The sequence below is a fragment of the Mustela nigripes genome, chromosome 8 (genome assembly GCF_022355385.1).
Source record: "Mustela nigripes isolate SB6536 chromosome 8, MUSNIG.SB6536, whole genome shotgun sequence".
Classification (NCBI taxonomy): Eukaryota; Metazoa; Chordata; class Mammalia; order Carnivora; family Mustelidae; genus Mustela; species Mustela nigripes.
Genome location: NC_081564.1, coordinates 78,432,690 through 78,460,440, shown reverse-complemented (window position 1 = coordinate 78,460,440; position 27,751 = coordinate 78,432,690). Strand labels below are relative to the sequence as shown.

Here is a 27,751-nt window from a genome sequence, read left to right as displayed (position 1 = left end):
GGTAGGGAGGTGGGTGGTGAGCAGAGATGGGTACGGTAGGGAGGTGGGTGGTGAGCAGAGATGGGTATGGTAGGGAGGTGGGTAGTGAGCAGAGATGGGTACGGTAGGGAGGTGGGTGGTGAGCAGAGATGGGTACGGTAGGGAGGTGGGTAGTGAGCAGAGATGGGTATGGTAGGGAGGTGGGTAGTGAGCAGAGATGGGTATGGTAGGGAGGTGATGGGGCTTAGTCAAGAAGGGCTTCACCGAGGAGGCGATGTGTGAGCAGAGCGCCGAGAGGCACGAGGATGTGGTGGGAGCTGGGGTCAGCTGGTGGTGTGCGGTTTGGGCCGACGCTGCCTGTAGGTCTGTGGAGCTTAAGGCATGAGCTGGGTGGGGCTCGAGGGCCAGTTCACCCCCTGGGTAATGGGGAATCTCTTGGGGCATGTGACTGAGAGAGAAGGACTTGCTCGTTTGTGGTTTAAGAAGAACCCCCCAGCAGCAGTGCTAAGGACAGGCTGGAGGGACATGGGGGACAGTGTGGACACATGAGGAGCGATGTGGCATCCGAGGACTGGAAAGAGGATCCGTCCATGTAGCAGAGAAGGCAGTGACAGGTGTGAGAGGGAAAAGAGAAGGAGACCTTGGGAGTCCCTTCTGGGCTTCCCACTAGGTGGTGGGCTGCCGGGGCCTGACTGGGGTCTAGAGACAGATTTTGGGAAGGCTTAAGGTGTGCCTTAGGTCTGAGGTACCTGATGTATATGTGGCTCTAGATTAAGGTTTGATGGCTCATTGGGCAGCCATGGGCATAAAGGGCCCTTAGCAAAGTTGTAGCTGAAATCAAGAAAGAGAATGAGGTCTCTACCGCTTGGGGCGGCTGGTTCCCTAAGTCCATCTCTCTGCACAGAACAGTCTTTACTGCCTTATCTGTGTCCCTAAGCTTCCTACTCACGGTGATGGGAGTGATCCACAGTTGGAAGGTTTAGGGAGGTGATGAATAAATAATTTCCTTCCTTTCTGCACCGTTAAGAGTTCAAGAATGTCCCCAACTTCCGCAGTCAGACGGCCCCTTTCCAGGGCCACATCTCATTCGTAAACTTTATTGTCCTGTGGGAGGCTCCTCTCCTCTTGACGATGCCAGCGGTCCATCTGCCTCTGGATCTGGCTTTGGCTTTTTGAAGTATCTAGCTCTGCGTGGCGCATTCCAGGTGGGGCCCTGATGGCTTAGTACAGTTAGATGTCCTTTCTGTTGCCTTATGAAGACCAGGCTGGCCTTTCTGCACTGAGATCTGGAGGCAGTACCTTCTGCTGACTCAGAACTCTTCTCCTGGGCTTATAGCTGACCCAAAGGCATAGGTTCTAGTTTGAATTTTTTTTTTTTTTTAAGAAATCACCTTGACTAATGATGTCAGGCAATAGGATTCTAAGATCAAAAAATAGCAAGCAAGCCCCGCAAAGAGAACTCTACCAGCTTCAGACTTTGCACATTGCTACTTTCACGTGTGCATTTCCTACCCGCTCCTTATAAAGAAAGTCCCTGGGAGAAGGACATCGAGATCTCAGACAGTTAAAGACGAGAGAAGAATGGAAGGGAATTGCAGTTACTGGATGCTGGCCCCTGTACTGAGTGCTTCACAGAGGTCTCTTATCCTGGTGATGACTCTAGAACTAGGGTCTTAACTTTCCACGTTTTATGAATTAAATGGAGGCTGAGGGACATTGAAGACCTCGTCTCACATGAGCTAGATGGAAGCATTCCTGGGAAAGAAAGGAGAACAGGTAACTCGGCCAACTCACTGAGGCAGCAGGTAACGTGCAGAGTCCACATGCCCGGATCTGCCTTATTCGAGCGTTCATGCTCCTTCTCCTCCATCAGGCTTCATCCTACGGTGGTAGGAGGAGGAGGCACAGGATCGGAGACTGAGGGGAGGTCATTTGTCGGGTGAGGGAGAGCTTCAGTGGTGTGGGTATGCTAGCCTCTCACATTTTCTGCCAAAGGAGCCACTGTCCACTAGGTAGAATATACCAGAATTGAAGACACGAGGCGACCTTATCGCCTGACCAGTCCACCATCTTGCACTAATGGGTATTCCCAAACCCAAGTAATCACTTCTTCAGGTAAGAAAGGGACCTCTAGTAGATGCTGAGGACAGGCCCATGAGTTCTTATTCTTTTGTCTCCTGAGAATGCTTTTCACTTTATTATTCAGGAGTAGGAACATTTCAGGGCAACACTCTGCAGATAGATGGGTTGGCTAGTTTGACAAAAAGCCCTGTGCACAAATGCTAGAAAAATCAAAGAATAGATTTCATCATCACGACTCCTTCTGACCTCACTTAACAGCAAACATCTCAGGGATGTGGATGAATTTGGGGGAAGGTTTTTGCCAATGACTGGGGAGAAGAAAAACCCTTTAATTTTAGAATCTCTTGGAAGAGATCTGTTTTTAAAATTTCAAGTACCTAGAATTGGGCACACACGGAGTGTTGTTGCCAAGCGGAGGCCCCGCGTAGCGAGTAATGACCACATCAAAACACCGGGCTCGGTATGGTGTGCTCCATTTCTGGTCCCCTAACAGTTGCATCAGTTTGGTGTCAAATACATGTTTCTGAAGAAGCCGAACGTTGTTTTCTCTGAGTTAGATAAACAAACTCCTTGAGGTCTATTTATAACTATTTGTTAGTGAGTCTCTTGTGAGCTGTACAAGGCGGTTGGAACCCAAAGGAGATGTTTTGCAGGTTGGCTGTTGAGTAGAGACTGTTTTGATCAGGGTCTCAGTAGCTCCTACCCAAGCCCCTACTTGCCGCTCCGAATTAGTACTTTCCAGAATGTCCTCCAAAGCTATCCCACCAGCTGCTGCTGATTAGATACGAGGAGAGCTGCTTCAAGCTTTGCTCCTTCCTGGGAAGGGGCCTGGCCTTGAGAATTAGCCACAGGGCCCATTTAACTCTGCTTCCTAGCTCAGCGATCCAAGGGCTCAGTGCACCACAGAAAACCTTCCTACAACAGAGAGCCAGTGTTTGGGGGGCATTTGGTTCCAACTTGCTTGTGTTTGAACATTTATATTTATAATAGTGCTAATCTCTAAGGGACTCAAATCACATTAAGAGCTTTATCTAAGGCTGCCAAGGAAATTAGCATGTATCCACATGACTGGGAATGATGAGAAATGGGGTTGGGCCTACAGAAATTGAATAAGCTCCGACTTTCATTTCCATTATCTTCTTCATGAGATTTTGCTTTTAAACCCACGCAGTCAGGCCTGGGTAGACACTTCCCCCTCTGCGTCCAGCTCGTGCCATCCCCTCACTCTCCCCACTGTGGCCACTTTGCCTGGGTGAGCTGGCCGGCTTCGCCTCATCCTTCTCTGAACCCCCCCAAGGCCCGTGTCTCCAGGCCACTTAGGTCATTCCTTTCTTGTATGGCTCTCTCCTGGCTTCTCACAGACACGTGTCCGACTAGAGGGAGAAGAATGTTTGTGGTTCTCTCTCAAGTTCACCTCAGAGTTTAGGTCATGCTAGTCACATAACTGTACCCAGTCGGTAATGTGGGCTGAACGGTTAGGCAGGGGGTGCACTGGTGTGGTGGGAGGTACGTGGGCCAGAGCGGAAAATAGCTTAGGGTCACCACAGATACTGTCAGTGTGGGGAAGGGAATTTTGGGGGAAAATCTAAACAGATTAATTTGATCAACCAGGCTAATTTGTAGAAAAAGCACAAGAAGGGGAAAGTTCCCTTTGAGCAATGAGAGAGACGAGAGAAGCAGGGAAGGCCGCTGACTGCATTACAGAAGGGGAAACCAGGACGACTTACCGAGTAATTTGTTGAAGCTAAAATGAGAGCGCGGTGTAGCCGGGGTGAAGAGAGGCCGGCCCGTTGGCCTGCTCGGTGGAGACATGGTTTGGTACTCTTTGAAGACAGTTGCCTGTCAAACTAGGCTATGACTGGAGTCACCCAGGGGAGGTTGGAGAGTCGACCCCCACTCTCCCAACCAGAGAACTCCTGTGCAAGCATCAGAGTTCAAGTTGCAGCCCGACCTTCCTAGAACTGTTACTGCCAGAGCCCTGCACAGTGACTTAGCTAAGCTTTCTCGGTTTTTGAGGCATCCCTGTGTGAATTTACGTCTCTGTTCCTCCATGGAGACTGCTCGGTTATCAGACTGAAACAGCTCACCGAAAGCCAAGCGGAGTCTGGTTTTAGCATTTGTTCAGGGCTCTTGGGTGCAGAGAAGGCTTAGTAATGGCAGTTTCACAGCCGAGGGGGAATGTAACTTGAGAGGAGAATGATAGGCGCAAAGACAAATGTGAAGAGAAAGGGTGATAACAAATTAATAGGGATAAGGGAGGGAGAAAGAAAGAGTAGATATACATAGCAATAAGAGAAGAAAAATCATTACAATGCCCAGTGGACCCCCAAAAAGTGGTTTTTCTGGATTTTTCTGTTGTTGTTGTCTTGTATTTTGTTTTGCTTTTCTCGTTTGGGCCCTCCTGGATCCACCACTGTTGCTAGAAGATGAGAGCAGGTGCTTTTTTTGTGGAACCCGTTCTTGAAGCAGCATTGCTGAAGGGAGAGGAGAGACACCACAGCAATCTTCCTACCAGATCTCTGTTTTGTTTTTGGTTTTTGTTTTGTTTCGTTTCATTTTCAGGCTGACTTAAGCAAAGTGGGGGAAAATTGTATCTGGACAAAGGAAACTTCTCTCCCTAAATCTAAAAGCCTTTGTCAAGAGAACCCCTTCTGGAGGGAGCGTATAGTTAAGCATTGTGCTGGATTCCCAACAAAAACTAGATAAAGGGTTAGAAATCAATATTATTAATGGCATCTCCTCTCTTCCTCGCTGCTAAAGCCCCTGCCAGGCCATTGTAATAACAGTGGGAAGGAAAATTGGAGATTCCATCAAGAAAAGGCTTTTAAAGGAAGGCTGTGTTATTGCATTACTGTTTGGACTCTCTGAACACATGAACGCTTCCAGGTTTTTTTAAAAATATGGGTTGAGGGTGGCAGACTGAAATCTCCCTGGGCTAGAATAGTGACTTGGGCAGAAATAAGTCAAAACCCTTTATTATCAACCAACATTTTATGATAGAAATTAGCTTGATTTTTTTTTCCTCATAATTTAATTTTTTCCAAAGAGACAGAGATGTTATATGTGAGCAAGTCCCTGCCACATTCAAGCTTGTGACAAGTTGGCTCTGGGCAAGGCCATTTTGCTGGGTGTCGTTACTCTGTTTAGGGAGGCTGTGTGACAGAGTGGAGAGGCAAGGTACTTTAGGTCAGAATTATGGGTTTGAGTCCTGGATCCACTATCGATTAAGTGTGTGTCCTGGGACAAGTGACATATTCTCGAGCATCTGTAAAATGGGGGTGGCAACAGTCATAACTTACCTGTGGGTTGTTGTGAGGCTCCCACTCGTTGGTAGATAAGGGGAGCACTTGATCAACTATAGTGCGCCAGGGGAATACTTGTTTTCATTCACAACAAGTACCTTTATAATATTGGGAAAGAGAAGGCTATCATTTCATTTTCAGTGTATGTTCACTTTTTATCTAATAATGCTTTTTGTGTCCCACCATGTTCCAGCCAGCAAACCCGAGGCCGGGAGGACCCGTTGTCACTTCCTACTATGACACTGCATTAGCATGACGTTTAGTCCTTATCCAGCCCCTGATAACTTTTGGCCTTTAAAAATAAGGATAAAAAGCCCCAGGGCCAGAAAGATTAAGGATTAAGTTAAGTTTTAAAATAACACATCTTTTCATATATTCTCTTCTCAGTTTTATGGTACTGGTAATTTTTAAAATTAGATTTTCCTCAGGGCATTTCGTACTAAAAAATGATGAAGCTCCTTGTCCCTTGTAATTGCATTTCTTTTGATTTTCTTTTATTATGACTTGCATATCACTGACACTTTTTTCCTGGAATGTTAAAAGTAGTCATCATCCAACTAAAAGGAAAAAAATACTGTCCTAATGAAAATGGAAAAGAGAGAGTGGATATTCCTCTCTTTTGGTTCCAAACAAGGCTAAGTCCTCATTCCTCATACTTTGTACATGCCAAGGTTGATGTCATGGATCCAAACCAGTTTTGAGTTATCTGAAATGAAAAAAAGAAATAAAAAGAAAAAGGCACTTCAACAATCTTCTGAAGCTTGAAAAACAAATTTTCCACAGTCTGATAACCCAACAATGACTGAATGGATTTTCTCTGTAATTAACAGTAGGTGGGAGCCTGGAGGGATATGGGGGGGAAGGTTTAAAAATGGAAAGTTTCGGTTCAGAGGGGGTGCTCTAGGAGATCCAAGAAATGCTGGAGGGGTTGGAAAGGAATAACACGCTTATCCTGGGTAACATGATCCTTTTGTCTGAGGAACAGGACTGAAAACCAAAAAGTTCATTTTGGTTGATGCGTTAACTTACCGCTAATGAATATTGTTGAAGAGTGATAAGTAGGACACATCCAGGGCAAGTGTTTGTTAATTCTTCATAAAGTCATCTCTCATTACTGAGATAGGGCTCTCATCCCGTTTGAACCATAATCTTACAGAGCTGTTGGAATAGATGGGTTGAGACTTCAGGAACCATCCCTGGAATTCTCATTTCTGGTGCCTGATGCCATTGGGGCAATTGTTTCAAATCATGTCTAGAATATCAAGCACTTTGCTAACTTCTCTCTCTGTGAGGGCAGTTCCTCCCAGGTTTCCTCTCCTGAAACCGGCTCTAGGATTCAGGCTTCCCTCTGCACCTGGAATAGACAGAATGGCAACTCTGGGACTTCGAGTGAGATCCGGAAAGGTCCTAGTGGCTGCGTGTCTGCCAGTGGCCCAGTTACATAACCCTTTCCATCCCCCGCTTCTGACACGCAGACACAAAACAGAGTTCCCAAATCTACGAGTTGTGTAAACTTAGATCCCCAGAGAGCCTGCAGAGGCCATGTGGGGCCTTCTTTTCCTGTCACTAATGAGGCTCTCGAAACCTGGAAAGGTGACTCCCTTGACAGCAAAAAGCGAGGCTGAGCCCATTGTGGACACACGGACCCCACCGCTTGCCCCCTGTGTGGATTATGGGCAATGTGTGATAAGCTTCTGAGCCAGCGCGCGGCTGTGCTCAGGCTTGTGCCTTTGGAAGAGTGTCTTCCATCGTCAAACATTAAAACTTGGAATGCTTACTCTTTTATCCGAAGATCCCATAGACTTGATGGCAGTACATTCATTATTCTTTTATTGAGATATAATTGACATATTACATCAGTTTCAGGTGTAAACAATGATTCAATATTTATTTATGTTGTGAAAGGATCACCACAATAAATCTGTGAACATCCCTCATCCCACATAGTAATTGCAATGTTTTCCCTGTGACGAGAACTTTTAAAATCTACTGCCTTAGCAACTTTCAAATATGCAATATGGTGTTACTGACTGTAGTCACCGCTGTGCGCTATATCCGTAGGACTTACGTATTTTATGTCTGGAAGTTTGAGCAGAATGTCTTGTGGCCATGCAAATGAAAGTATAATTTTTTAATATCTAAGATTACCATTAATAAAATGATCTTTTCCAAGTGATGTACCGAGTTAGTATAACTTACTTATTTGAAACTGTAACCCATCCACCATAAGCTTATGTCCAGAGGAAAACCTCTCTCAAAACCCTCTAGGTGTGTGTGAAATAACTCGAATATTTTGTTCGCAGTTTTTCAAGATGTTTTAGTAGGTTAGGATTACCTCAAAAGGCATTTAGCTATTTTTTTTTTTAAGATTTGTTTATTTTAGAGAGAGGGAGAGCGCGCGCACGCTTGTTAGTGCACGTGGAAGGAGGGTAGGAAGACATCATCTCAAGCAGACTCCCCGAGCGACTCCGTCCAGCCGGACGTGGGACGCGATCCCATGACCGTGAGCTCATGAGCCAAGCCAACATCTGGTGTCGCATGTTCAACCAGCTGTGCCAGCCGGGCACCTGTACCTCAAAAAGCATTTCAGTTTCAGGTTTAAACAGAAACGAAAAGTATTTAAGTTGTAAGGTTGAGAACGTCAAGAATTAGGCAGAGGTTAAAAATTCAGAAAAAGCGACATTTGGACATTTTTGTTCTGCTCTTTAATCCACCACATGTCCCCCTCCAGTTGTCCCATCACTACCCAGTCAGCATTTAAACCTGCAAAGGTTAACAGAGGTTGTGCAGCAAGCACCTGGCCCGGACTCCGGCCGGGGTCACAGGCCTGGCATCCGGTCCAAGCGCCACGGTCAGAGGCAGCCAGGACACGGCCGCCCATAAGCCCGTACCTTCTCCTGCAGGTTTCAGTCTGGCCCAGATGCTCCCGTCGCGCCCATGACCAGGGTCCCTCCACCAGGGTGAGGGCTGGCAGGGCCCCACGCAGCTATGGGCAAACCCTTCCCGGGGCTTGTGGAGGTCTTGTGTTGGCCAGTAACTAGTCGTCTGAGAGGGTGGGGAATTACCGTCTTCCAGAAAATGCAGAGCAGGCAAAGGGAAACCAGGGACAAAAGAATCAGAGCTGAGGAATGAACTTCAGCAAGACGAGGAGGGAGCAGGACAGCAAAGCAGCAAAGACCACAGAGAACAACAGGGATTTTGGGGGGTAGGGGAAGGGGCCTGGGGTGTGAGACGAGCCACCTGCACCTGCATATGTTCCAATGAGGTCTGGAGCTCGGTGGTGGGGTTTCGGAGGACAGGCTCGGGCCCAGCCTTCTCTGCCCATCATTGGGGAGTAAACCCACCCGGCAGGATGGAAGGTGTCCGTGTGGAGGAGGGAGCTGAGCGCAGAGCCCCTCGCACAAAAGGGACAGACCCAGGGATTCGCATTTTGCACCTCCGTCCGGCATTTGGAGTAATGGAGCCACTGCCGCTGAACATATTTCTTGTCTTACAACTCCTGACATTGTAAAGAAAGCGTTTCTGGCTTGCTGGGCCCGACTGCCACAATCGCAAACTTGCCCCACAGACTCGCCTTCCAGAAACAAACCGAACCAAACATTAAAGGATTAAACACCCAGCGAGCAGATGGGTTCTTGTAAAATGCTCTGTGGGCAGGTTCCTAGGAATTTAAAGGTCTCTGGCTTTGTTAAGTTATGAAAATTTTCCAAATTTAAGTCAGCAGAGCGAGCTGTTAGAGTCATGAGAAGAGTTGCTGGTGTCTGGGACGGCGGGGCTGGCTGGGGGCCTGCTGGGGGCCACGGTGGTGCTCGGGGGCGGGGGCCGTGCCTCCCTCACCCCCCTCTCTGCCTGTGGTGAGGGAGCTGCTCCTGTTCCTGCCTGCTGGGGACTCAGTCGCTTTTAACTCAGCAGACACCCTCGGAGGGACCGAAACCTGGTTATGGCTCTGGAGGCTCTCGGGCCACCTATGGGCTTCGGGCTGATTTGTGTTTGTGACTCCGGGAAATCTTGCCTCCTTCACGTTCCAGAATCCCCCGTGAAGCCGCCCTGGTAAACAGGAGGGCTCTTCCTGAATGCTGCGGGAGGAATTTCTCCTTCGGGATTCATGCCTCTGTCTTCACGGCATTTTTCAATACCCCGGAGGTGGCGCGTGAGGAGTCGGCCACCGCGGCCAAACCGCAGGCTGAGGACACACAGAGGCCCCACACGTTCCCGTGGGATCCAGCTCCGCAGAGCGCCCGGGGCTGGTGGTGAGGGGCTGGTCCCTGAGGCTTGTGCTTTCTTCGGAATCACGGGGCTGCTTTCTGCCCCTGGAGCCCTGCTTGCTCCAGCTTGCCTCCCCACCCCCGGGCTGCACACACAGGCTCCCCTTAGGACCTGCCGTGGCCTGGCTATGAACTCCCACCTCGCTTCCACGTCCTAAGATGCCGTCCCTCCTTCCCTTCTCCCATGCACCCTCCTCCAGGCTCAGCCCCTGTCCCCTGCAGCCCGTCCCCAGGACCCCTGCGGCACTCCCTCAGGCTTTTTGTTGAACCTCGCATTGTCTCCGCAACAACTCGGTCGTACGTCTTCTCTGTCTCCCCCAAGAGAAGCACAGTGTGGTGAAAAAGCACGTGCCTGGGAGTTGCCGAGGCCCTGATGCAAACTGCAACTGTACCACAATAAGCTGTGTGACCTTGGGCACATTGTGTAACCTCTCTGGCCCCAGTCTCTTCTGTATAATGTCATTGATAAGAGCCACCTCGTGGGGCTCTCTCTCCTCATCCTCCTCATCCCAGGAAGAGACACTAAACAAACCCTTCCCTGAGTGCTATGGCCATGGCTGATTCCTTGATGCCCACACGTCCGAAGGAGAGATCGAAGCCAGAACACTCAGGGCTACACTGACAAGAGAGGACCTAGGCGGGCCGGCCGAGCCCTCCAGAGTTGGCACTCACTTGGTTAGGAAAAGCGTGCCACACGTGGATCCAAGCTTCATACACTTGGCCAAGGGCTTCCCTTGGCAATAACAATCAGCTGGACCCAAAGTCCTGTCTGAAGGCTCCACCAGCCCAGGCTTGGTAGGGGTGAACTGTATTTCCAGAGACACTACTGTCTCTGATCGTCCCACTGGAAGAGTGTAGAGTTTTGGATTTGGGTCAGGCACTGAATCCGGTTTAAGGAGTTTGTGGCTGTACACACAGGCCCCGACCCCTGCCACTCGCTGCCTCCACCTCCACCCCCAGCCCCAGCACCGAGTGCCGGGCTGTGCACCAAGCAGGTGCCCCGTGCCTGTGGGCCTCGTGAAATTCCCCTGGAGCTGACCAGCTCTCCAGGCTGTCAGCGACAGCAGGAGCCAGCGGGGCCGTGTGGGGGGGTGTGGTTCGGCTCCGGTCCTGGGTCCCGCCAGCAGCTCTGTGAGCAACTTCGGCGGCCGCCTCCCGCGGGCTTCCTGCCGCCAGCCAAGGCTGCGTCCCAGCACACGATGGGCACGATGCTTGCCTGGGAGGTCAGGCTCCCCGGGGCACAGCTGCTCTCTTTCTAAGTGTCCAGCCACACGGACAGGCCTTTCTCGGCGAGCATGTGTCATGCTCTGACCTCGTGGATGTCCACAGCGGGACAGGCAGCGGGCGGCTCTCCCCCTGGAAGCTGTACTGATGGGAGATTTCAGCCCCAGCTACCGGCAGCTCCTCGGTGATGGCTTTTAGGCTCCGCGTGCGTGCGTATGTGTGTCCCTCTCTTTGAGTCTCTGTATGTGTGCGTCTCTCTGTCTCGATCTCTCTCTGCACACATGGGCTCTGTACTGTTCTGGCAACAGGGATCCTCTGCTGTCAGAAGTCCTCCATGGTAAACCTCTCCTGACGGAAGCCATGGCAGCCTCTCTGCCTCCCTGCGTGCGTGAGCCTGAATCCACATCCACCGCAATGACCTTCCGTCCTGGACAGAGACTTTGCGTTTTCCTTGTGACAGAGAGGTCCACTGTCCTCCCTGGACACAGGAAGACGGTCTGATGCGGAAGGAAGAGAATTGTCAAAGAGCCAGGCAGTGCGCCTTGAAATGCATCTGTTTTTATTCACGTTGAGTCTTTCCAGGTGAGCTGCACTAAATCATAGGCTACAAAATGAAAGCAGATTTTTTGTAGCATGTCCATAGGGAACCCACGAAGTGGGCTCACCACCGTGCTCCTGCCTCTTCCCCAGAGCAGGGAGGGCATACCTGCTTGTCCTCTACAGAGGCCGGACCCACAGTGTAGGGGACAGGCTTCTCCCATGGGCTGTATGGGGATCGCCTCACTTGTTTTGGCCGTCACACAGTGACTACCGGGGCTGCAGAATTGGGGAAGGGGGAACAGGGTAAGGCTTAGTACATCTCAGGATACTTTGGAACAGGATCCTTTTCGGCATCTGGGAGCCTTAAGCAGAGCTTGCAACTTCCTTGCTGCAGACTGAGAACACTGCACCGGCACCGTGGGTGCAGGGGCAGATCTGGCCTGAGACAGATGTTTGAGCCTGTCGGCCAGGCACGGACCCTGGAGCCAGTGCACCATGGAGCTTCCAGAATAGACGTCCATGCTGATTTCTTAACCAGTCCTGCAAGCAAGGGTCAGGCAGGCCCGGCTGGAGGCTGGTGGTGCCCTGCTGAGCCTGGCACCCCTGGAAGACCTATTCTGCTTTGCTCTTCTCCCTCTGAGCTGTCCCCTCCAGGTCTGAGGCCACTTTCAGCAAGTTCCTATTAGGAAATGTGGGTTCTTTGTACTTCCCAACGCCACTAACCTCAGTCAACACTTGCTGATTTAAACAAGTGAGCAGCAGACGTTCGGTCCCCAACTCTGGCCTTCCACATTTAATAAATGAAGGACCCGCTTCCCCCACTGCCCCCCAGCGGTGGTGTCTTGATGACAGCAATTAGGTCACACTGCAGAACTCAAAAAGCATCTGCTTTCAGTTCTCATTTTTGGCATATTTTCATGAATTAACTCTTACAGTGGCAGTGAGAGGGGTAGGGACCTTGGCCGTGTCTTGCATCTGCAGGCCGAGGGGTGGGCGTTGTGGAACACTGAGTGCTTGGCCCCAACAGTGACCTGCAGGGAGCACACTCACCTGCCATGTGGCACACGGTGATGACGTTCATGCTCATGTGTACCAAGGCAGGTCCAGACTGTGTGGAGGGAGCCCTGCTGGTGGCCCCAGATCCCAAGGAAGAATGGTTGGTGGCTGTCTTCCAAATACTAGTTTGCCCAAGGTATCTCCTGCCCACATCAGGCCGTGGAGGGTCTCATCTTCTACATAGGAGAAACAAAGCTTCCCCTGCTCCTCCCCACTCTGACATTGCCAGTTCTAATTATAACTGGCGTGAGAGGCAGAGAGGTCTGTGTGACAAATGCCCGGATTGTGACCAGTAAATGTTCAGATCAGGGAAACCTAGTGCCCAGATGATCAAGTGAGCTGCTAACCCAGATCGGCACCAGCCATCCTGACTTCTCATCTGGGACAGTCTTCACCCATCACACCATCTCCCACATTTGTAAAAATTCATGAAAAAGAAGACAGCAGTGGTACAAAGTTTCAAACCAAAGGAGCCCCCCTCCCACATACCCATGAAGTAAGGGTTACAGAACAATGAGTGTTTCTGTCCAATTCCAAGCTGTGTAAAAAGAGTTGAGTCCCCTTCGTGTAGCGTGAGAAATGTAATTAAGGTTTGTTTGTTTGTTTTTATAATTGACATTTCATAAAATTCAACTTAAAGTGATTGGCCCATTGGCTTTCGGTATATTCACAGAGTTGTGCAATCATCACCATTGTGTAATTCCAGAATGTTTTTTATCACTCCAGGAAAAAAGAAAATCCCTATACCCATGAGCAACCACGCTTCATTCTCTTCTCTCCCCAGCCTCTGGCAAACACTGATGTACTTCTCTCCCCATGGATTTGCCTGTTTGGCACATTTCATATAAATGGCATCACACAGACCATTTGTGCCTGGGTTCTCTCACTGAGCATCATGTTTTCAAGGTTCCTCCGGTGTTGTAGCTTGGATCAATGCTCCGTTCTTTTTTGTGCCTGAATAATATTCTTTTGTATGGAGGGACCTCCTTTGGCTTCCCTGTTCACCAGTGGATAGACACTTATGTTGTTCTTAACTTTGGGCTATTCTGAATAATGCCAATGTGAATATTTATGCAGAAGTGTTGGTGTGGACATTTCTTGTTAATTACCTTGGGGTCTCTATCTAGGAGCGGAATTGCTGGTTCACATGGTAGCTGTTCAACTTTTGGAGGAACCAGCCCTGGTTTTCACAGTGGCCCCACCACTTTTGTTCCCATCAGCCATGTGTGAGGTCTCCAGTTTCTCTTCCTCCCTGCCAACACTTGTTATTTTCTTTTACATTTTTTTGTTTACATTTACATTTTTTACATTATAGCCATGCTCTGTGGGTGTGAAGTGACATCTCATTGTGGTTTTGATTTGCATTTCCCTGATGATTAATGATATTGAGCCACCTTTTTGTGACTTTCTTGGGCATTTCTGTGTCTTCTTTAGTGAAATGTCTCTTCAGGTCTTAAATGGTTTCTTAAAGGGTCTGTCTTTTTACTGTTGAGTCATTATAATCACACTTCCATGTGCAACACAATAGCATCATTTGCCCACACAGTGAAAATAGCATGGGCCCGAAGCAAGAAGGGACCAAGTGCCAGAAAATGCAGGGCACACAGAGGCTTCTAGCCAAAAGAAGGTAGTGGACTGAGGAAGGTAAGGAAGAAATATGAGGGAACTTCATTTTAAAGCCAAAACATGACAAGGCAGATTGATGCGTCTCTGTGCGGGTAAGGGCACACTGCTTACGGCTTGGATGGCGTGGGTAGACCATGAGGTCAACAGCACCTGTCTCTTCTCTGTTCCCCAGAGCACTGCGGAATCGATGCACCTAGATACACGAAGTACTTTGAATGTAAAATGTAAAATGAAAGTGCTCATGTGTGTTAAGGTACTGTAAATGCTTGAGTGTGTATACACACACACACACACACACACACACACACACACACACTTGACTGAGCCTTAAAGGGCTGGGCTTGTGTCTTATTTAGCTTTAAGACTCCTCAGCATCTTACAAAAATGTTTTGCGAATGAATACGCAACCTGAAGATGAGATTTCAAGGTCTAGCATACACGTGGCCTTTAATCTCCACCGTTTGGGTTTATTGTATGAACACAGTGAACCAAACAGCACAGCTGTTAGCATCTTTTCAGCACACACTGCCCATTTCCACCTACAATCTTCTGTAGCCCTGAATTGTTCACACCTCCTGGCAGGAGATACCAAGGCGGGGTGGCAGGTGGCCTGTGCCCGCCCCCTGCAGTATTTGCATAGCTGGCGAGCCGTGGGGAAAGGGGGTGGATTTGTCTATGCAGCTCACTCCTGATGGTCCCGCCTACCCACCCCAGCCCAGATGGCAGTTAGCCTAACAGAACCTGGGACAGCCCAGGTCTCCTCCAGTAGGTGAACCCATAGCTCCATGGCCTCAGGATCCCCAGAACAGACCCCCTTGATAGTATTTTCATATTGTGCCCAGCTCAGAAACCTTTGGGCTTCTCATTTTCTGCCCTCCCTGGCTCCTGCAGGGGGACCCCAGCCTGATTTGCATCCTCCACTCAGTTTGCATCACAAAATATACCCAACCATCCCTGGACCAACTTGGGGAGGCGGGCAAGTTTTGTTTTGTGTTTTGTTTGTGTTTTTCATCTCCTGCCATTTCCCTAGCAGGTTTCTAGTTACATTCAGATGACGCGTAGCTTAGGTTTCACTTTATGTCCTTGGCCCGGGATGCAGCGAGCCCGTCCTCCCGGACTCGGGGTCTCCCCAGGGTGAAGTCCGGCTCACTACAGATGGCTTTGGTTGGGGGGGCGGTGCAGGTCTGCAAGTCTGGTAGAAGAGAGTCACTGTGGCTCTCACGTTGGGTTTCTCTTCGCCAGACAGCTGTGTGTCCTTCAGTTATGTGCTCCCCGGCCGTTGTTTTTTATTTTTTTCCTTTCCTTTTCCCCCAAACCCGGAATCAGTATTTTGGGAGTAAAGGGGGGAGGCAAGGGAGGAAGAGCCGCAGGGGACGAAGCTGGCAACTGCCAAAGCAGCTCTGACATGCACACGGAACCCTCAAGACTCATTCAGCACAAAGTGGCTGCAGAGGAAATCCTGCCGAGCCCACGATAAGGGGGAAATGGAGTCACTTCCTCACCAGCTGCTGTATTCAGGTAGAAAAAGTCCTCACTTCCTCGCGTGTGCTCTGCTGGCCACGACTCACAGAACCCCAGGCAGCTTGCTTCCCCTTTTGATCTCAGCCCAAGTTGTCATCCAGAGAATCGCTGTCTCCTCGGGCTTCAGGGAGAGCGCTCGTCTCTTTGGGGGGTGCCCCCCTCCCTCCCTCTCACCTTTGCGCCCTTCCTTTGTCCCAGCATCTTCACTCTTGCTTAGGCTGTGTGCGCGGGGGCCATCATAAAGACAGTATCTGGAACAAGGCCCACACCCCTTCGTGGAAAGCCTGCTTGTTACCACGGGGGGGTGGGGTGGTCTTTATGTCCCCATAGATGTCCACACACAGCATGGGACCTCTGAGCCCCTCCTCCTGTCCTATACAAGGGGCACCAACGTTGCCTGTCTTCCCAGCATCCAGGATTATTGCTTTGTTACCTCCAGGCAGCATTTCTAAAGTGTAAGACATAACACAGCAGGAAGTTCCCTGACAAGAATAAATGGTCAAAGGAGTTTGGAAAATGCACATCTTATCCCTCTCTTGGAGACTCAAGGCACATAGGTAGGGATAATATTCAAAATATTGAAGAACTGGTATGGAACAGACACTGACAAGTCCGATCCGATGCTGACTTCCAATCTGGCTGAACATTAGCCCCTCATAGGAAGATACCAGAGACGGATGCCCCCCCCCCCCCGCAAAAGAACTAAATTTTGTTTTAGCTCATCGTTTACTTGTCCTTTGAATACTCTCATTTTAAAAAGATAATCTTTTAAGATATGTTTGGGAAAACTTGCTGTATAATGAAAGGAACCCATTATTTCAGTTCCAGAAACATTTGCTGAGTGCCTAATATGTGACAGACACTGGCTTCGGGGATCCAAAGATAAGATGTATTTCCTGCACCTCCAGGTGCTAAGAGTTGATCAGGAGAAGACAGACACGTAAACAGATCATCTTCAGATTATACAATGAACAAGGAATAGCTGAAGATTACCTAGCTCAACCTAGGGGCTTAGAGAAAATAATTGCATTGAATCCTTGAATGAACCAAAGGGTGTTTACAAGTGACCAAGGCTGAGCAGGAGAGCTAGTTTGGGGTCAGAATATTAAGTCTCAGGTGCCTTGTTAAGGAATTGAGACTTACACATGGAAGGGACAGAGGTGATTCTGAATATAGCACTCTGGCTGCAAAATGGAGAGGAGATGGAAGGTCAGGGCACCAGACGGGGGGCCGAGAGATCAAGTGGGAAGTGATCGCCGCAGTCCTGGGGAGAGAAGGTAATGGGGATGGAGCAATATGTAGGTGGTCACATTGGTGGTACTTGTATTGCCCTGTCTGATTCCCTTTGGTCCTCGCTGGCTTGGCCTCTAGCGACAAGATACAGCCTCTCTTTCAAGATCTGCCTCTCTTTCCCTGAGGGCTTTCTATAGCCTCTAGGACGCACTTGTCTATGTACACACCTGGACTAAAGTGCTGGGGCATTAATGCCTCCATAGGAGCAATCCTCAGCCAGTGAGTGGAAGGTGATGGTGTATAAATACCCCAGCTCCCCAGCCTACCTGGATGACAAAAGGTACCTGATCTGCAGGCCCCCAGTTTTCCCAGAAGGATTAAGCTCCAGGTGCCAACGGCAGTGACCTGCTTGATAAGATAATTTCATGGCTCCTTCCCCACTCCCCTGGTAGTTTCCTGGGATCGTCTCCCAGATAAACTGCTTACATTCAAATCTTCATCTTGGGGTCTGGCTCTGGGAGAACCCAGCCTCAGACTGTGGGCTTTGCCAATGAATGGGGGAGGGGTGAGGAAGAGGAAAGCCTCTAGGGGACTCTGAGAGTGTGGGTTAACTTGACAGCACGGGCATGGGGAAGGTAGGAAAAGAGGCAGGCTTGCTTGAGGGGACGGTGAGAATTCCAGTTGGGGACAGGCTAGGCTGCCTTGTCACTTCTGGTGCGACACCAGAGAAAGCAACTGGAATGGAATCTAGCAGTCAGAGGAGCAGGTGGGGCTCGATATGAAGGTTTCAGAGTCATCATCAGAGGGATGGTGTATGTAAGACCATGAGAGGGAAGGAGACTGGTCAAAGAGAGAAGATGGTCCCGACGGAAGCCCAGGGAGCACTGAGTACCTATCAAGGTAGACAGAGGAGAAGGTACCCATGAAGGAGGCAGGGAAAACATTCTTCAGGATGCAAAGATTTTCAGTGGGTTCTGCGTCCAGGTGCCAAAGCATTCAGTAGATGCAACCTGAGACTCATCTAGTGTATGTACGCCATGAGGATGGTGCTGGTGGTCTCTGGAGGGTGTTTTCAGAGGTACAATGGGGGAAGCAGCTGGGCTCAGTGAATTAAAATGTGGGTGAGAAGACAGCAAGTGAGGGTGTGTTTAGCAGCTTGTCCAGGAGGACCAGGAGAGAGACAATAGTTAAAGTGCAACAGCATCAGCCTGGACATTTTGAGGAAATTTGAATGTTTATATACCAAGGAAAAAGAGACGGAAGAAACAATGGGGTTGAAATTGTAGTTGAGAGCATGAACAATAGATGGAAGAAGGTTCTAGAAGCAATGGGAAACAGTGGAATAAGGATGCAAGGTGGAGAGGAGCAGAGAAGGACAGATAGTGTTGTAATCAGTGGGTGTGCCAGGACAGGAAGCTGTGGTGATTCTGCCCAGTGTCCCCGATTTTCTCAGAGAAGAAGGGGCTAACCTCAGGTGACAACATGGAGGAAAATGGTAGCTATTCAGAATGGTCATGGAAGGGAGCAGAGAAAAGATCTGACCCAGGGTAGAGAAAAGGAACATTTCCAGAACTCACTGAGTCTAGAGACCATGAATTTAGAGGAGTGCTGGGCTGCATGGTTGGGTGACTACTTCAGCAACCCTTGGAAGGCCAGATGAGGCTGCTGTGGGATGGGGTCAGGGCTGGAGGCAGAGGAAGGTAGGGATGGGAGGAAGCAAGCTGAGGGAGGCAGGGGGAGGTGCCCCGGGAGATAGAAGAACCAACTGCTGGCCAGCATTCTGACCTATTAAGTGTAGGAGACAAACCCAGTTTCTACTCTCCTCCTCCACCTCGCATCTGCTAATCAGTGCATACTGGAAGTTAAATTCACTGTGCCTGTCTAGGTTTCATTTGTCTCAAACTACTACAAAAAGGGCTGATGTCTTTACTGGACATTGTTATATCGATGCAGGTCTGGACTGACTTGGAGGTTCCTTCCAGCTAAAGCTTTTGCCATTATTAGGGTTCACCTTCTTTTCTTTTCCTTCCCTAACCTTGAGGTTGTCAAGAAGAAGGTCACCCATGGAGACAACATTATAAAGCCATGAAAAATAGAAAATATCAAAGACATTCTATAGCGGTGTTCGATTTCCTGTTGGCACTATCTGATTTTCTTTTTACTTTCCTCTTACTGCTGACAGAATCTTCTGCTCTGTGCAGGATACAAAATGGCAGCATGAATTGGTTTCATTTAATTCAAATGTCCCTTAGAGACATCATCTCTCACTGGATTGTATGCTTAGTGAGGGCAGACTGGTTTTCCCCTTGGGATCTCCCATGACTGTATAACGTCCATATCCACAGTCAGCTCAGAGATTGTGGAATGTAGCTGAATTTCTAGTTTGTTTATATCCAACAGGGCCATATTTATTTTTCCCAGTGTTTAAGGAGATTTTGAACCACCATGAGTCAGGGGCCTGACCTGGCTGACACTGGTTTAGCTGTTACGTGTTGCGCTCAGAACTATGTTAGGAACGTCTTTCCTAGCCAGTAAATATAGGGTACAATTTTTATTGGCTGAACACCATTCCACTGTATTGAAGTGCCATGAGTTTACCTAACCAATCATATTTTCAGACATTTCAGTCCTCTTTGGGCTTTATCTCCTATAACCAACCTGTGCATTTTGTTATTTTTTCCTGCTAAATAACTGGGAGTGGAATTCCTAACAAAAGAATAATATTTTTAAAGCTTCTGATATGCCTTGCCAAATGCAAATACAATTTATCTTTACCTGGGAGTCCACCCATTTTGTTAGAATATCTGGGCCTCCCACCCCTAATTCCCACCCCATCCTTTTTGGCGAAACTCGGTATTCTTTTCAGTTTTTGCCAATCTGACCCATTTGGTGTTTAATCTTATTTTATTTGGAATCAGGTTTAAGTGAAACTTCTTGAAGGATACTGGAGGGAAAAGGAAAATTTTGGAGAGCAGCTGCCTCAAGGGAGAGGTATCCATGTGTGTGTGTTTTTGAGAGAGAGAGAGAGAGAGAGAGAGAGAGAGAATCAGGTGGGAGAGGTCCCATGAGCAAAGTTGAGGAAGCCTGAGGACACTTTTGCTGTCCTCCCTGCTTGGGAGTCTTGAGTGTGATCTGCTCCTGTCCACACCTCCCTGGCTTACTTCCAACTCTGTAGCGAGGGTCTGGGGTCAGGGGGTCCAGCCATCTGCCCTGGTGGGCCAGCTCTTGGTGGGACTCAGACTCAGACAATCTGTGGCCTCTGAATTTGAAGTCCATGGAGAAGCCATCTGCGAAGGAGCACCCAGAGCTGGGGCCCAGCCCACCTCCTCCATGGGGAAGTGGTGGGGAGGTCAGCTAAAGGAGAAAGGCCGGTCATCTGGGAACCCTCCATGCGTTTCCGGGACTCAGGCAGCGCTCCTGCCCATGTAGACGTGAGCCTGGGTTGTGGTGCCCTCCAAGTGCACAGACTGGGATTTTATCCGAATCATATGATGATGGCTCAGGTTTTCTTTTTCCCTCTTTGTTGCTTTTAATACATAAAATGAGCATGTGTTTATTTAAAACAGCTTTCAAACTTAAACAAATAATGACAGACTGTTCAAACAGACTTCGGAAATCGCCCTAATCAGGATGTTTGAAAAAGCAAGAAGACGCTCCATAAAAGTAGCTTTTAGGACCTCCAGTCCTGAAACCACAGCGTCTGCTTTGCACTTTGCAGTCGTGGATGGGCAAAGCTCGGGGGGCCAGATTCAGTCTGGGGGTGGGGGGTCAAATGATGCCCCTCATCCCTACCACCTGGCTTCGTGATTTCTGAGGAAGTAGAGATGGGCAGTGCGTTACCACCTCCCATCTTTGACCAAAACATGTCACATGTGTATTTATACATTTTAACTCATAACTTCTATAGCAATGACCAGGCATCTTCAAAAGCAGACTCCTTTCGGGGCTGGGGCTGCAGGGAGCTAGTAAATTGCTCCTGTGAAAGAGGGGACTCGGCAGACCCTCTGGAGGGCAGGCCAGGAGTAGGAGGGATGGAGCAGGTTTGCAAGAGGGTGGACCAGCGAACAAGTTAATACGTCCACTAGTTCACATTCGAGGCTACGTTTACGAGGGGCTCTGAGTCACCTATGTTAATCTTCATTGCAGCCAATTTTGTGGATGAAATAAATAAGGCTCGGGGTTGGATAATTCACTCAAGGTCAGAAGCAATAAAATGTCAAAACTGGGATTTCACCCAGACCTCCTTCCCCAAGTTGAGAGCCATCCCCTGACCCTTGGGGCTGTGTCAGCAACTCTGTGTTCATTCTTTGAGTCAGGAGATGCTATTTTAGCTCATCTCACTCCAGAAATGATGTTTTTTTCTTTCTAATGCACACCAGAAATGGCCCATCGGGTCCATTAGGAGCACAGTTATTTACGTGAGGGGATGGTGGTTGGGAGAGGAAATCGCTCAGCCACAGGGAGGTAGGGGTATTTGGAGCGGCATTTCTTGTGCCCCCAGTATCTGTGTCGTGTCCCAGGTGAACAGGGAGAAAATGCCAGCCCTAGTTTGTCCCCGCTTCCCCCACTTTCTCAGAATGGCTCCATGGCCAGAAAGCTCAGATGGCAAGGGGCTTAGTCTCTTTCCCGTTCTGCCAAAGAAAACCCCACTGGTAATTAAAGAAAGGCAGGACACAACCATCAACCTTCTCTGCGCTGAGCCACTGTGCCTACAGCACAGGGCCTGGGTCCTGAAGGATTCCGGGCATCAGCTGCTGTAGGAGGTTCCAGCGAGAGAGCAGCCTGGAAGGGTGGGCTGTGAGCTGTTTGCAGCATTTGTCTGTGGGATCCTGGGACGCACTTTTACAAGAAGCAGAGTTTCTCCTGCTCGTAAATCTGTCCTGACCCATTCCTGCTCCATTTGTCCCTGATTATATATAGGGAAGGTATGTTCCTTGACTAGCAATCAGGGTTGTTCCCTCAGCTTTGTGCTGAGAGCACTACACACATATCTCATTTATGTGTATTGCCTTGCTTTCCTAAGGCTCAAATTTAGAAAATGTCAACAATGGATTAAAAAAGAAGAAACCCCTTGCGCCCTCTCCTGGCAAAAGTTAACATAGTGCGTCTGCAAGCCCAGGGCACCCACTTCCTGGGGAGCAGTGCTTGTCTGGGCTAACTAACTCATCTTGCGTTAATCTGACCAAAGCCGTTGACACACAAGATGGACGAGTAGGGTTTCTGTGGTCTGTGATCAGAGTTTCTCCTACACCTTTCTTCACATGGTTTCTCAGCTTCAAGTCTGTTGGCAGTTTGGCTGGGGACTGTCCTGTGCATTGTGGGATATTGAACGGCGTCTCTGGCCAACTACCCATTAGACGCCAATAACACCCCTACCAAAAATGTTTCCAGACATTGCCAAATGTCCCCTAGGGCCAAGATGACCCCCAGTGAGAACCACTGTCCTAAACCCTTGTCTGCCTTTTGTACAGGGTTTCCTTGGTCAAGGGCAACCAGAGAGAGAATGAGAATATCTCATCAGAAACATTTTGTGACCGTCAGGATTAGCAGTTTTGATGACCGATCATTTGGGTTCATTTCTAGGAATTTGTCCCCAAAAAGCAAACTTAGCAAATGGAAAGGAATTTATGTACAAAAATGTATCATAATATTATTTATGACCATGAAAGTTCCAAAAAGATAAAGATTCGGTTAAACTGAGAACAGAATATATAACATGGAATACTAGACAGTCCTGAAAATGACTGTGTGGATCTATATTTAATAACATGAGAAGTTACCCCAATTATGCCCTAAACGCTCACCTTCAAGACCACTCCCAAGATTCCCAGAGGTTACATATAGAAGGAATCCTTTCAAACAGGCAGAATAAACATCTGGTGAAGTATTAGGCCAAAGACAGAATTCAAACCAATGACTGACTTCAGGAAACATTAAGTGTCAATTGAATTGATACTTATTAAGTGCCTCCATGTGCCAAAACCAGGAACAGCTCTGGAGAGACAAAGCTGATCCCTGCTCCCTCGTGCAGCACTTGCTTTAAACAGACAAAAACACTGAGCATTATCAGAACTACCTCCACACAGCAACGCTACAGGTTGCTTCCTTCCTCAGGTGGGTGTGTTACTGTCCTGTGTGCTCTGATGCCACGTTGTTGGGAGTAACTGGTTCTCTTCATGCCTGAATAAATCATACCAAGCAAAAAGAATTTTAATTACTGGTTTATATATGCAGATCTACTTAGAGAGTTGTCCAACTCATTGGATCCAATAAATGTCCCCCAACAAATCTAAGAAATGAGCATTCAATCCAGTCTCAAACAATCCAGATAACTTGGCCATGACTCCCATTGTAGCCCTACAGACCTGACTTCCAGGCAGCAATAAGAAAGGATGAGAGGAGCCATCTTCCTTCCTCGGGTCCGTGTGTGTTCAGTGACACCTAACTGACCATAAGTGACCACATGCTTTGCGAAGTTCACAACTTGAGTTAAATGCAAGGTTGTGGTCACCCAGCCTGGCCACTGCCAGAGAAAACCCTGAGACAGCTTTTTTACCCAGGAGAAGCCATTGTTGACTTCAGAGTCTAGGTATGCCACCAGGGGAGGCCACCCTGCTTGTGTGCATCATGCCAGCGTCCTGGACAAATGTCCCTAGGGGACATTTGGCACCTCTCACAGAGGAGCCGTGAGCCGTGGGAGGGCTGGAGCGACTCAAGAGCACTGGTTTGGATCTGGGTTCGAATCCCGGTACCGCCACTTATTAGACAAATCCCTTAATGTCTGTTTTTTCCACACAGATTTTATTTTCCTCTACACAAGAGAAGCAAATAAAATGACTCCATAATATTGGTATAAAGAATAAATAATAATTTGAGGCATTTATTACAAGGGCCTGGCCTATAGCAAGTGTACCATAAAGGAGCATACTTGTACCTACTGTTTCTTATTATTTTTAGGGATGGCCATGCTAGCTAAAATTGCTAGCCTCCAGTATTTTCTAACTGCATTTGCTGTTTTATTTTTCTCCTTAGCACCTAGCACTCTCTCGCACACTCTCTGATACATTTATCTTGTTTGCTGTCTATGGCCTGCAACCAGATAAAAGCCTGGCGAAGTAGGAACTTTCAGCCGGCTTCCCTCACTGCTGTGTCTGTGGTGCCCGGCTCATCAACGGGATTTCAATGAATACTTCTTGAATGAGAGTTTGAAAAGTGGGTCCGAATCACCGCCCCAGAAGAGCGGTTCACTTTTCCTCATGCCCTGAGGGAGGTGCCCGGCTCCTGGGGCTGGATGCTATCCTCCCCATAGGCCGACATCCTGTGCTCTCTCTCTCTCTCTAATTCTCTTTATCTCCCCCTCTCTCCCCCTGCAGGATGCCTTTGTGGAGCTGTACGGCCCCAGCGTGCAGCCTCTGTTTGACTTCTCCTGGCTGTCCCTGAAGGCTCTGCTCAGTCTGGCCCTGGTGGGAGCTTGCATCACCCTGGGTGCCTACCTGGGCCACAAGTGAAGTCAGTAGGCCTGCCACAAACAAATATGCAAAAGGTTCACTAAAGCAGTAGAAATATATGCATTGCCAGTGCCGTACCATGAAACGAAGCTGTGGTCTCTTAAAAACAAAACACAAAACAAAACAAAAACAGCTTTCAGGCTCAGAGTCGAATCAGCTATTTACTGCCAAAGGGAAATACTGTTTATTTTTTACATTATCAAGAAAAAAAAAAAGATTTATTTATTTAAGACCGTCCCATCGAACCTCCTGTCTTTGGAAACCCTGCCACTAATTGGCAAGCCCCACCTGTGCAGCTCCACCTGGATCTCCTGTGCCTATAAACACGGATTTGTTTTCCATGTTGTTGGCTGGACTGACTCACCATCTGAAGAGCAAACGAACTGACTGACAGAGGACTTGACGGTTCCAGAAGCCGGGTGTCTGGCTGCTGGAGGTTAGGAAGAAGGTGTTCATTTTCCTTGCTCTTTTTTTTTATTTTTATTTTTTTTCTTTTTGCCCCGGGGGCTGCTATATGAAGAGAGGGAAGGCGCTCCGATGGGAAGTCCATTCTTCCCTGGCCTGAAGAACAGACACTTAGCATTTGGCTCACATGGTACAGATCCGGTTGGAAGAAAAAAACAAAAAACAAACAACAACAAAACCTGGGGAACTTCAGATGGAATTGGCGTCCACCAAGATTTCCACACCGAAGGACAGTGATGGGGAAAATGCCGTGAAACCATAGGAAAGTATTTTTTTAAGCTACCAATTGTGCCGAGAAGCATTCTAGCAATTTATCCGATAGCATCCAGTACCTTAAAGCCCTGATGTGTATATTCAGACCTTGTGGATACTCTCCCCCAGATACTGGCTCTGTCTGTGTATGAAACAGAATCCTCCAGGAGGCGAGGAAGTGAACGTTCTGGTGACTTATCCAGCAGCATCAGGCCGCCACAAGTGCCTGCGTTTCCCTAAGAGGCCACGGCCTGCAGTCCCGCCTTGCCCCGGCTGGGAGGCCTCGCCCTGGAACGGAGCCGCGGCGCTCGCTGGCCGGCTCGAAGCTTTTACACAGAGCAGGGCGGTCTCCGAGCGCCTGGAGCCGACAGAGCTCAGAATCCCGCTGTCGAGAAAGAACAGTCGTGGCCCTGGGCCTGTCCCCCCGGGCCCCCTAGTTGGGCCCTTTTCCTCGTGGAGCGGGGAACCTGGGGAGCCAAGGCTCTTAAGACGTTTATCACTGTGGAGGGAAGGAAACAGGCACTGAGCCTTTCCCTGCGGAGGGAGGTGGCCTCGCCGCCACCGGCAGGAAACCCGGAAGGAGACAAGTGCATCCGGGGCGCCGCATGGGCACGGCGCATGCGTGCTGGCCACGGCGCACGGCCGCCCGCCTTCGCGCACAGTTGAGAGCAAGGCTTTTAGTGACCTTGGGGAAAGTCGTAAATGCTAAAGGAAGCGTTGGAATGAGGTGTCATGGATTAATCAACCCATGTCTCTGGAGTTACGATGTAAAACATTACCTTGTCATTGTAGTTTTGTTTTGTTTTGTTTTGTTTGGAAAACCTGACAGAGGAGGAGGGGAAAAAAGTTCCAGGTGTGGAATGTGGAAATTGTCTGTACATCCTGGGGCATTAAAAAAGAAAAGAAAAAAAAAAATGGTGGAAACTCTAGAGAAGTAGCAATGAAGTGAAATCTACAACAAACAAACTAGAAAATGTTTTTTTTTTTTTTCAAGTTTAGAATCAGCTTTGAGACGTTCATGGAATAACTGTGGCATTATTGCATTATATACCATTTATCTGTATTAACTTTGGAATGTACTATGTTCAATGTTTAATGCTGTGGTTAATATTTTGAAAGCTGCTTTAAAAAAAGAAAGATACATGCATCTCAGCATTTTTTTTTTTTTAAATTGTACTTAGTTATGGCCTCCACACTTCGTTAGCAAAAATTATCATTTTTCTGTTTGAGATTTTTGTCTCAGTTGTTTTAAAAGCATTTCTGAGAAGGTGAGAGAAGCCCCGGGTCTCAGCTGCTGAAAACCCCGGAGCACGTTGGCCACTGTGGAGCTTCGCTTCAACCTAGTTATGTGCATTTCCACGTCAACAGAATTGTTTATTGTGAAGGATATATCTGTTGTCCCTTTGACCTTGTTCCTTGAAGGTTTCCTAGTCCCTGGGCAAATCAGAATCTAACACATTATTTAGAATGACATACATGTTTGGTTAAACCCATGAGATTCATTCAGTTGAAAATCCAGACAGGAAATGACCAGGGGATTAAATTCTGGCCATGACGGTTTGACCTTCAGAGGGTTGCTTTATGTGGTCTGCTTTGACAGAGACCCGTCTAGAGCACTCCTGCCCTCCTTCCACAGGCCCTTTTCAGTGGCTGTCCTTCGGATTCTTCCTGAAATACAGTGGCGCCTGTGCCCCGCTCTGAGAAAGCAGGAAACCCATGGTATGAAGCCAGACCTCCCTGGCAGGCCTCAGGGAACAGAATGATCAGACCCTTTGAATGATTCTAATTTTTAAGCAAAATACTATTTTGTGAAAGGTTTACATTGTCAAAAGCGATGAGTAGGGAATATCAAATCCTGTGCTGCTATCCTTCCAAGATCATGGTAGTGGAGTCAATTTGCAGTACACTCCAAGTGGCAAAATCCTCCAAGCTGCTTTAGAAGTAACCATGAAGAACACAGACATTTTTAATATAAAGCCTGTTTTGTCTTTTGTTGTTGTTATTGTTTGTATTGTTCAAAGGCAGAGTATTCTAAAAATGTATATATATTAAAAAAAAAAAAAAAGTCATGGGGGCTAATTTCTGGCCGGTTTTGTTTTGCCACGGGCTGTTGTTCTCTGGTTTTAATGGTAAATGTTCCTGGCTGCCGAACCCCCAAACTGTACAGTATTGTGGCTCCACTCACTCTAATAAGAGTAGTCGATGTTGCATTTTTCTTGTTCTAAAAAACATGTTAGAAGCAATGAACGTATATAAAAGCCTCAACTAGTCCTCTTTTTCCCTCCTTTCTTTCAATGTGTCCATTAATTTGCGGTCAAACAACAGAGAAGTATTCCTACCGATTTTGTGTTGAGAAGGGATTCGTACCTGCGTTACTCTCAACGTGGTGTGTATATGGGCCAAGGTCAGGGTTAAATAGAAGACGTACATTTTCCAAATTGGGGTCAAGGGCTTTAAACATAGCCACAAGGAGCAAAGCACCCAGGAGCCACCTTGGCCCTCCCAAGCCATCACGGCAGGTCAAATGACAAATGACATGCTCCAGAGCACACTGTTCATCTCCGACTTTGCAGAGGCTGAAAACTCTCATAAGTGTAAGATTTAAAGTAAAGTCACATTTCAAATTAAGGAAGCACCTTGCTATAGTTCAAGCAAAAACAAAAAACAAAACCACCACCAACATCCTCTGCCCCAGTCT

At 48.3% G+C, this 27,751-nt stretch overlaps 1 protein-coding gene across 1 annotated transcript in view; it reads left to right on the top strand.

Annotated features, from left to right (window-relative positions):
• BCL2 (BCL2 apoptosis regulator) overlaps window positions 1-27,323 on the top strand; it is a 165,770-nt gene extending 138,447 nt beyond the window's left edge. The window contains exon 3 of the mRNA XM_059409792.1: window positions 24,202-27,323. Coding sequence (XP_059265775.1) covers window positions 24,202-24,336 — 135 coding nt within the window. The 3' untranslated portion in view covers window positions 24,337-27,323. The remainder of the gene's footprint in view (window positions 1-24,201) is intronic.
• Window positions 27,324-27,751: the final 428 nt, after the last annotated feature.